The sequence below is a fragment of the Lepidochelys kempii genome, chromosome 1, assembly GCF_965140265.1.
Source record: "Lepidochelys kempii isolate rLepKem1 chromosome 1, rLepKem1.hap2, whole genome shotgun sequence".
In the NCBI taxonomy this organism is placed as follows: Eukaryota; Metazoa; Chordata; order Testudines; family Cheloniidae; genus Lepidochelys; species Lepidochelys kempii.
Genome location: NC_133256.1, coordinates 7,073,504 through 7,084,083, shown reverse-complemented (window position 1 = coordinate 7,084,083; position 10,580 = coordinate 7,073,504). Strand labels below are relative to the sequence as shown.

The 10,580-nt window shown below is 53.7% G+C and overlaps 1 protein-coding gene across 1 annotated transcript; it reads left to right on the top strand.

Annotated features, from left to right (window-relative positions):
• Nucleotides 1-1,104: 1,104 nt before the first annotated feature.
• Nucleotides 1,105-10,250, top strand: ART1 (ADP-ribosyltransferase 1). The gene is made up of 6 exons (XM_073329126.1): nucleotides 1,105-1,212; nucleotides 4,282-4,379; nucleotides 7,318-7,396; nucleotides 7,883-8,639; nucleotides 9,994-10,032; nucleotides 10,156-10,250. Exons 1-6 carry the CDS (start codon nucleotides 1,105-1,107, stop codon nucleotides 10,248-10,250), a joined length of 1,176 nt encoding a protein of 391 aa, XP_073185227.1.
• Nucleotides 10,251-10,580: the final 330 nt, after the last annotated feature.

Genomic DNA, 10,580 nt, shown 5'->3' with positions numbered 1-10,580 from the left:
AGTAGGTGGATGTATCCATCCCAGATGATGGTGTGGCTGTACCATCTGTAACCAAAGAGGATGTGTGGCAGGATGGCCTGTATTAGCCTCAGCATACTCATAACACTAACAGCTCTGCATTAAGACAATGGCTATAATCAAATTTCATGCTTCAGGACTTCAGCCAACCACCTGCAGGGTCACGAAGGAATTCCATCTCCCTCTTCTGCACCTCCCATGCCCAATTTGCCAGATGTATTCTGGGCAGGATATGTTTCACTTTTCTCTGAAGCTTCAGGGATTGGCCACAGCTGGAGAAGGGACACTGGACAGGGCAGACCAGTGCCCTAGGGTGGTACAGAGAATCCTGTTTCTTAAATGCCTGGCTGGCGGGTCTGGCTCATGTGCTCAGGGTCTAACTGGTCACCAGATTTGGGGTCAGAAAGGAATTTTGCACCAGGTCAGACTGGCAGGCCTAATGGTCTGAATGCTCTGACATGATGAAGGCCTAGCTCTGCCCCAGCTGCTAGGGATGTTCTTGGGCAAGGCCCTCAATGTTTCCCAGCTGTATACTGGGGATAACGCTTCCACGGTCTAGTTAGATCACGAGTGCGGTGGGCCAGGGACTATCGCTTACACTAGATACACCTTCTAACACAATAAGGGCCTTATCTCAACGGAGGGCCTCTTAACGCCACCGTCATACACATAATATACGTGGCTGCTGTGACTGGCGTGTGGGATCCCTATTAGCACTAACTAATAGCTGGTTTGACAAGAAGCCAGTTTGCAGGGGGAGGGATAATTGCTCTTTTCCCCAGCAAAAGGCAGGGCTGCCTCTTCTAATCTTAGGGAGACGACAGGGGCTGCCCCTCATCTGTTGGCTAAGCCACGCAGCTGGGGATCCTTAAGTCCATTAGCGCGCACACGCTTTGTGCAAGGGAATTGCCAGGCAGTATTATCCCAGCCCAGTTAGAGACACAGTATGTTAACAAACCTTATTTGCGAAGCCCATGCAGAGCAGGGATATAAATAGCCAAGCAGAAGGGATGGATCAGCTCCAGACCTGGGCTAAAGCAGTTGGGGATTGCCATAAAAAGAAAAACCAGCTGCTTCTCAGTTGTCATGTCCACAAGGCCCCAGAGCGAAGAGCAGCCGCTACGCCACAGGAACTGGGGGGAGCAGAGACGCCCCAGTTCTTCCCTGCCTGCTTCCGGGGCAAGGAGAACCCAGGTAAAAGTTCTCACTTCTTCCAACTCAGCTGGCCAGACCGGAAATCTTGTCAATTTCAGCCCCCAGCAGAGGGCAGCGCCCAGCCAAAAGTGAACTTTTTAAGGGCCGGGGAGGGGGGGGTATTAAATCAGGGCTTTAATTTTATGACTCCACTTGTCCAAGAAACTGGTCTAAGTATTTCCTGGGCCAGCTAAGGCAGAAATCAACCTGTTGATTGTTCTGACTGTTCCGTACCGGCCAGGGTGTTATTTAGTGTGGCAGGGGAGCGTGACATGATAAGGGTTTTAATCTCTGTGGAGAGGCCCTCGGAGCATATGCTGCTGCCTCTCTCTCTTTCTGCAAGCTGAATATTTGTATTCCAACTTGCTGACGGTTTGTGCGCCACGCAAATATTGCGGTTGCACAGGGCCCACGCGCTTCGCAGCTCACTAAAGTACAGTCATGCGCAAGCTGAGGAAAGGCGTCTGTCTTGCATGAAGGTGTTTAATGCAGATGGGCCTTGATTTGATCAAAGTCTTAGAGAACGCCCAAACACACTTGTAGAACCGGAGTTTTCTAAACGAAGGGGCTGCACAATAAAATGTGTGCAGGAGACACAAAGGCCTGGGAGTTTTCCTGTATGCAGTGCAGTTGTGGCCAGGCTGGCCCCGGATATTAGAGAGACATGTTGAGTGAGGTCATATCTTTTATTGGACCAACTTCTGTTGGTGAGACAAGCTTTCCAGCCACACACAGACCTTCAGGGCTGGGAAGAGTCGTCAAAGTGGCACAGCATAATGCCAGGTGGAAAGGTTGGTGTAGTTAGCACACAGTGGAAAGGCCCATTCAAGGTGAAGTGGCCCGTTAACACCCCTGCAGTCACAGGACAAAAAAGGGGGGGTTAACAGGTTACAGATCGTTGTAATAAACCATAAATCCAGCGTCTCTGCTCAGGCCATGAGTTTTAGTATCTATCAGAGTAATGAATTTAAGCTCCCAGGCTTGTCTTTTGAAAGTGTTGTGCTGGTTTCCTTTGAGGATAAGGACTGAAAGGTCAGCTATAGAGTGTTAGAATCGTAGGACTGGAAGGGACCTCGAGAGGTCGTCCAGTCCAGTCCCCTGCACTCAAGGCAGGACTAAATATTATCTAGACCATCCCTGGCAGGGGTTTGTCTAACCTGCTCTTAAAAATCCCCAATGATGGAGATTTCACAACCTCCCGAGGCAATTTATTCCAGTGCTTAACCACACTGACAGTTAGGAAGTTTTTCCTAATGTCCAACCTAAACCTCCCTTGCTGCAATTTAAGCCCATTGCTTCTTGTCCTAGCCTCAGACGTTAAGGAGAACAAATTTTGTCCTTCCCTCTTATAACAACCTTTTATGTACTTGAAAACTGTTATCATGTCCCCCCTCAGTCTTCTCTTCTCCAGACTAAACAAACCCAATTTTTTCAATCTTCCCCCATAGATCATGTTTTCTAGGCCTTGAATCATTTTTGTTTCTCTTCCCTGGCCTTTGTGAATGCATCTGATGAAGTGAGCTGTAGCTCATAAAAGCTTATGCTCAAATCAATTTGATAGTCTCTAAGGTGCCACAAGTCCTCCTTTTCTTTTTGCGACTACAGACTAACACGGCTGCCACTCTGAAACCTTTGTGAGGAGTGTTCGCCCACAGGTGATAGATTGGGTGTTTTTGTCTTTTATCCTTTTCCTGAGTGAGTTCAGTTGAGAGCATGGTGATCGGGGACTGAGCAGAGACACTGGATTTATGGTTTATTGCAACAATTTGTAACCCACTACCCCACCCCCCACACACACACTCTTTTTGTCCTGTGACTGCAGGGTGTTTGTCCTGTGACTGCAAGGGGATTCAACTTCACCTTGACTGGGCCCTTATAACATGTGTTAACTCTTTATGCTAAACAATCCCTTCCACCTTGCATTCAGCTCTGACGCTGGGAGTTCCTTTCCCAAACTGCAGCTCGCAGGGTCGCACCTAGCAGGGGCGGCGAGTTATATGGGCCCGTGGTGCCCGGGCTCCACCCATGTTTGGGGTCGGGTCTGTCCCCAGGCCCCTCCTGCCTCCCCCGTGCCCCGAAGCGTCCCTGTCTCTGCTGGCTCCCGGCATCCACTGCCCCCGCAGGGTCCTAGTGCCTCCGAACCACTAGTGCCGAAACAGGCTGACCCTGCCCCCGCCCCTCTGCTCGGACCCTTGCCTTTTCCGGCGGGACCCTCCACCAGCACAGGGCCCCCCCCCCGCCCACAGTCACCGCTCCTGCCCCACGGTGGGCAAGGGGCAGCCCCACCCACAATGAGGGGCAGCAGCAGGGGAGGAGTCACACAAGTGATGGCAGCCCCCACCATGGCACCCACTGCAGGGGAGGTGAGGGGGCTTTCTGGACCGGAGAGGATCCCTAGGGGCACGTGCAGTGACAGTGGTGCGAGGTGAGTGTGCTGCGGGGAGGAGGAGAGAGGGCCCCTCCCCCAGAGCTCGCTGCTGCTGATGGGGAGAGGGCTGGGGGAGTCCTCCTCTCTGGCCCCAGCCCTGGGGCAGCCTGTCTCCACCCCAAACTCCTCATCCCCAGCCCCACCCCACTCCAGAGCCCACACCCCCAGCCAGAGCCCTCACCCCCTGCACCCCAACTCTCGGCCCCAGCCCTGAGCCCCTCCCACGCCCCAAAGCCCTCATCCCCAGCCAGAGCCTTCATCCCCCTGCACCCTAACCCTCTGCCCCAGACCTGACCCCCCCCTTCATCGTGAACCCCTCATCCCCGACCCCACCCCACAGCCCTCACCCCTGCACCCCAACCCTCTGCCCTAGCCCTAAGCCCCTCCCACACCCCAAACCCCATCCCAGAGCCTTCACATTTTTACATTATTTTAAAACATATATATCGGCTTACAAGGCAGGCGTGTGTTGGGTGGGTGGGATTTGGACCCTGTTCTGAGCACCACCAAAAATTATACAAACCGGCTGCCCCGACACCTGAGCTAGGTGACTCAAAGCAGAGAAGTGGTGGCAGCCCAGGCTGGCCAGGCGAGGAATTACCTGGGGTTCCAGGTGGGTTTGTACAGCCTGTGCTCGCTAGGTTCCCAGGGCAGACATATCTTGGACATTCAGCAGCATCGCTGCTGCGGCCAGGTGCCGTGTGCTGGAGCGAACGATGCTTTGTGCTGGTCGAGGCAGGTACATCGGAATATCTGAGCCTCACAGCAGCCCTGAGAGCCAGGCTAGTGCTGTTCTCCCTCCGCGCTACCGGTTAGGAAACAGAGGCACAGGGAGTGAGTTATCCAAGGCCACAGCGAAGAGTTTGGCAGAGCTGGGAGGAGAAGCTGAGCCTCCTAGCCGGCAGTCCCATGCCTCCAGTCCCGTGCCTCCCAGCAGTCGCCGGCTGCTCCACCAGCCTGCCCCACACCTCACCCGGCCCCTCTAAGCACTGCGCTGCCATCTGTGAACACAGGGGCCGGGCCCGGGGGGAGGGTGGGAGCGGTGAGTAGCCGTTCGCACTGAAGCGTTAAAGAAGAAGAGAGACCCAGCAGGCAAGCACTTGGCAATCAAGTCAATTGCTGGTTTCAGAGTAACAGCCGTGTTAGTCTGTATTTGCAAAAAGAAAAGGAGGACCTGTGGCACCTTAGAGACTAACCAATTTATTTGAGCATGAGCTTTTGTGAGCTACGAAGTGAGCCGTAGCTCACGAAAGCTCATGCTCAAATAAATTGGTTAGTCTCTAAGGTGCCAGAAGTACTCCAAGTCAATTGCTGAAACCCAGAATGGAGAACCATCTGCAGCCAGGAGAATGGGCTCAGACTCCTCAGGGTGGGGGGTGGGGACTCAGTTCCAAGCCCCAAACTTTACCCAGGATGAAGCGTGCAAGTGATGTGTGGTACACACTGTGGTCTTTGCTATGGACAAGCGGAGCTGGGCCGTGCAATTGCCAGCTGGCATAGCCATACCTGGGCTAGCTCTGCTTCCGCTAGCCTCTAAAAATAGCAGCATGTTTGTAGCAGCTCACACTAGCCACCCCCAGTACAATCCCGCCTGACCCCCGGGGTACGTACTCGGGCAGCCAGCCCAAGCTGCTGCCCCTGCCAGCACAGACCCACGGCTATGTCTAAGGTGTACCCAGGTACATCTACGCCAGCTGGGACTCACCTCCCAGCTCAAACATAGCCTGTGCGAGGCTTTGGTCCTTAATGTTTCCCTTTGTGGCTCCCCTGTGAGTGATGTAGCCCTTCTCCCGGGTGGAGTTGGCGGCAAGGAGGGCCAGGTTTGGTGTCTAGGGGGTTCCTCTTCACAACACAAAGCAGAACCAGCTCGAGCCCCGCCCAGGAATCTGGGAAAACTAAATACAACCCTGGGCACCTCTAAGAGGCAAGACTTCCCCTCTCGCAAGTCAGTGTGTAACCCACACATCTCCTGGGTGTGGTGCTCTGTCCCATCTCATGGCACTGAGACCACTTAGAGAAAGTTAAATGAGTCTGCTTGACAGCCTCAGCTAACAGCCAGCTGGCTTTTATTTTATGCTGTAGAGGCTCATGCACTAAGCTCCAGAGGTCCCAGGTTCGATCCTACCTACTGACGACCGGGGTGTGTCGGCGTTACAAGTGTACTACTAGAGAGAGCTTTTATTAACAGGGAAAGGGAACCCAGCATAAATCTGGGCCAACGCCACACCCGCATTCCATCTGACCATAAGTAAACACCCCACCCCACAGCACGCTGGGCAGGGCCCTGTGACTCAGTTTCTCACCCTTGCAGCATGAAAGTCTGATGAACAAATGTCCCTTGAACATGCCGCTCCCCTCTCCCTCCGCTGCACCCCGGTCACAGCTGGTTGTCCTTTGCGCCTCCCGGCCCTGAAAAGGGGATATAGAGCAAAGCCATTCCTGCGGTCAGCCATCCTCTGCAACTGACTCATGGCTCCTGCTCTTACCTCTGCTGCTACTTGCTGCTGCCTCTGTTCTCTCTCCCGCCCGGTGCTGTCCGCTGCCTCGTCAGGTAATTCAAAATCAACCAAAACAGATCCCTTTGGCAAAGCAGATCACCCGCCGAACACCTAGGCAGAGTGGGCGTGTCTATGCAAATATGGTCTGCTCCTGAAGTCTTTTACCCCAGTGCGTCACTAGATCACAGAATCATAGAACCACAGGGTCAGAAGGGATTACCAGGGTCATCTAGACTAACTCCCTTGTATGGGGATGAAGACAAACAGAAGCACAGATGTCAGGGGAGAGCTCATTCAGACCCGCTGATTTTAGGAAACATTGTCAGAGCAGCCGCCAGCAAGACTTGGTGGCTGCACTTTGAAGCCACCAAAAATTTTGTTGTGAGAGCCCCCACTCTAAATGGCCTCGATTGTGGTGTAGGGGACGAGCCAGGTTGATTCCAGTGTTGCTCAAAGTGGTTCAGTCATCCCTGAGTATTTCTAATGTTCTGCGGGACCCCAGTGCATGGTGCTGTTCCCTCTCTGAGTTCCAGATTTGCCTCTCTTGATTGATTGGCATGACTGGAGACAGAGAGAGAGTAAAAGAACCGACCGTTGTGGGACCAAAGGCAGCCCTGGTCCCAGACTTTTGGCTTCAGGGCTGTTCTCGCAGCGATGAATTCTGAGCCGGCTCCTAGCAGAAGATGATGACTTTATGGTTAAAGCGCTGGGCTAGGATTGGGAAGATCTGCTATCAACTGCAAGCTCAGCCTCACACGTCCTGTGGGATCATCTCCCTGAGTCTCTCTGAGCCACAGTTCCCCGTCTGTAAGATAATACTTCCACTCTTCTGGCCTTGTGTCTTTAGATTGGAAATTCTCCAGGGTGGGAACTCTCTCTTGCTGTGTGTGTATGTACAGCACCTAGCACACGGAAGCTGTGGTCTTGCATGGGGCCTCACGGTGAAAAAAATAGATTCTATAGGGATGCTAGAGCAAAGGACCAGAAATCTGTAGTCTGCAGGGGAACACAATGGCCTGGACAGGTGTGCATTCACCCCCCCACCGCTTCCCATCATCTCCCAGGTGCTCTGTGGCTCTTCATCTGTCTCTTGCACAGATTGGAGCTTGGTATGAATAAGTCACTCACTGAGTCGCCGTGGTCTGTACTGGCTGTGGACTGAGTGTATTTTTTTTCCAGACGTGGGATGGCGAAGATGGAGCGTCTCAGACCAGTCTTTGTCCTGCTGCTGGCTGGGATCTTCATGGAAGGCCCTCAGGTACGCCCTGGGTGGCTCTGCTAAAATCATGCAGCAGTTAAACAATTAACAATGTCATCATCATTAGGGTTCAGCATTAACACTCCATTGAGATGAACAGGGTGTAGGGCTAATTCTATGGGCTAGATCCCCAGCTGCCATAAGTCAGCCTAGCTCCACTGACTTCTGTGGCTCATTGACACCTGCTGAGGATCTGCCCGTTTACCCATGCACAACCCTGGCAGGCAGGGCAGAGCTGTATCCCTATTGTACAGATGGAGACCTGAGGCCCAGACAGACCAAGGGACTTGACCAAGGTCCCACAGGGAGTCTGTGGCAGAGTAGATAGCATCCCAGGCTACCACCCTAACCACTGGACCATCCTTTCCCTCATGCTCCCAACACCTTATCTCTGTCACTTGGCTATTGCTGTCCCTGTAGCCTGGCTAAGACCTGCTCCACCATCTGTTGCCAGTGCCTGTCACCATGTTCTCCTGCTGCCCTCAGGTCCAGTGTTTCTCCCTCCGCAAGAGAGACCTCTTCTCTGTCAGAGAGTCAGCCCTGGACATGGCCCTCAGCTCCTTCGACGACCAGTACAAGGACTGTGCCAGCATGATGCAGGCTGAGCTGGGGGAGCTGAACCGCACCGAGTTGGCCAACAACAGGAACTATGCCGAAACCTGGCTGGAGGCGGCCTCCAACTGGAAAGAGATGAAGGACAAGAGCTACATGCCGCGGGACTTCAAGCCTGAGTACGCCATCGCCATCTTGGCCTACACCAGCCAGGGCCCCCTGCACAAGCAGCCCCTTCACCAGGAGTTCAATGCAGCCGTGAGAGAGGCAGGCCGCACCCGGGACTTTTACCTCAACAACTTCAACTTCAAGACCCTGCACTTCCTCCTGACCAGAGCCCTTCAGGTCCTGAAGGCCTCTGAGCCCACCAAGTGCCACCAGGTGTACCGCGGAGTCCGGGGCATCCGCTTCAAAGCCGAAAGTCGCAAGCCCGTCCGGTTTGGCCACTTCACGTCCACGTCCCTGAAAAACGAGAGCGCCCTGCAGTTTGGGCAGGACACCTTCTTCTCCATAAAGACCTGTTATGGGGTCAACATCAGGAACTTCTCCTTCTTCCCCGGCGAGGATGAAGTTTTGATCCCCCCCTTCGAGAAATTCAAAGTCACCAACTTCACCCGGGCTCAGGACAGAACCTTGATCCAGCTCCTGTCCCTGGACAGCTCCAGCAACTACAACTGCGAGTATGTGAAAGGTAATGTCCACGCACAGGGATAGTGGCCTCCCGCTCCCTGTGGCCTCTTGGGGATCCTGGTCTGAGCTTCCCACTGGCCTGTGGGGCATTCAGAACTGGGGGGATAGTCTGGCCCAATTATACGCTCCGAACTCCCTCTGGCGTCGGAGCTGTTTGGAGCTAGGGTTTCAGTCTGTGGAAGGAGAGTCCGAGACAAGGGTCTGCGGGTGGAAACAGGGCCAGATCTCCAGCTGGTGTGAACTGGCTGCAAGGCGACACCAGTTGAGCCGCTGGCCCAGGCCAGCTCCGGTTTTGTGGTTGTGGTTGGGCCTCAAGTGGGACCAGGATGAAGCTGATGCCATTTTGCTTAGCGCCAAACTGGAGCGGGAGAGCGAAGGCCGCCCAGGCAGTGCCTATGAGTGGGGCGTGTGACCAGACTCAGTGTCTTGATGGGCCTCCTTCCCACATCCCATCCCAGCCATCAGCTGGCGCCTGTCAGGAGAGGGTGAGGGCAGCTGTCTCTGAGATAAGGGTGTCAGTCCGATGCGAGACAATGGTCCTATCCCAGAGCCCTGAGGCTCCAGCCTGGAGCTGAGGCAGGGGCGGACGGTCTTGTAGGCAAGGCACTGAACTAGGACTCTGAAGGCTTGAGCTCACGCCCCGTCCCCGCTGCAGACGCCCTGCACAATCTTGGGCGAGTGAGTTAATCTCTCTGAGCAACTCCCCGCCTGTAATAGGGGGATACGAGCAATTCCTTTCTCCCTCTCCTAGGCTATTGAAACACTGAGCACTTTCGCCAGGGATGGCATCTAAGCCCTACCCAGCACAACTGAGCCCTGATCTTGGTTGGGGCCCTTTATGTTCTACCCCAATACAAATAATAGCGTGCCCGGTGGACAAGAAATTCACTGACCCCCATGGCCTGGTGGGTCCTGACCCTGTACCTCCCACAGAGCTCCAGGAGAATGGTATAGTTATGGCCCAGAGCAACGGATGGAAATTCCTTCTTCCACCACATGACCCAGGCTGTAGAAGCCCTGCAGCCAAGCAGAGAGGAGTAGGGTTGCCCAAGGGCCTCCCTGCATTGTGCCTCTGTACGACCCCCAATGACGTCTGAAAAGAGACAGCTTAGCACGGGAGAATTCAATCCAAACAGCTCCCCAGGGCAAGGAGCCCTGCTGCCCAGCAGATTGGCCCCTTTCTTTCCCAACCACCGCTGGTTCCTCATCCAGCCCGGTTCTTCTGGGGTCACCCATAGGTCAGCGTGGTGGCACCATACCCATAACCCCATGAGGTCCCTATGCCAGAGCCACCTGGCCTTGCATAGAGAAGGGGGTGAAAGTTTTTGTTTTAATGTTGTTGGTTTCTTTGGCAGAGAAAAGATGCAAGACCCGGAGATGCGTTTTCAGCTCCGGTAAGAACATTAATGACAATCTGATGCTTTTAGGGGGCAGCACAGAGCTTATATTCCTGCCTCCTCCTCCCAGCCCCTTCCCGCACTGTAATTCTTTCTTATTCTCTTCCTTGGCATCTGCAGGAATGAGCAGTTTCTCCTCCAGCGTACATTGCCTGTACCTCCTCAGTGGAGTTCTTCTGGTGGCAAGTGCTTTGGGAACATCTGGCTTCCTTTGACATCCTACTCAGCATGCTCACTCTCTCCCTGAGCTGTTATTAAAACTCTGTTGAAATTGCTTTGAGGAAAAAGGAGATGGAGAAGAAAGAAACCCTGGAGCCCATCTGCTGGTGTCTCAGGCTAGAAGTCAAGAATTAGAGGGTGTGACTACAATTCATGCCTTTTTAGACAATAACAAACCTGCTTGATAAAGGGAACTGGGGAGATGGAATAGACTTAGACCATTGCAAGTTGTTTGACTTAGTACCACATGACATTCAGATTAACAAATGAACTCTGGACAGTATCAATAGAGCACTTATTAGATGGAGTGAGAACTGGCTAACTGA

Excerpts from the sequence above, each read along its gene's own strand:
- ART1 (XM_073329126.1), top strand. The coding sequence starts at position 1,105 with ATGTCCACAAGGCCCCAGAGCGAAGAGCAGCCGCTACGCCACAGGAAC. Across the intron at positions 1,213-4,281 it reads CCGGGGCAAGGAGAACCCAG|GTTCCCAGGGCAGACATATC; the intron begins GTAAAAGTTCTC and ends TGTGCTCGCTAG. Across the intron at positions 8,640-9,993 it reads CAACTGCGAGTATGTGAAAG|AGAAAAGATGCAAGACCCGG; the intron begins GTAATGTCCACG and ends TTTCTTTGGCAG.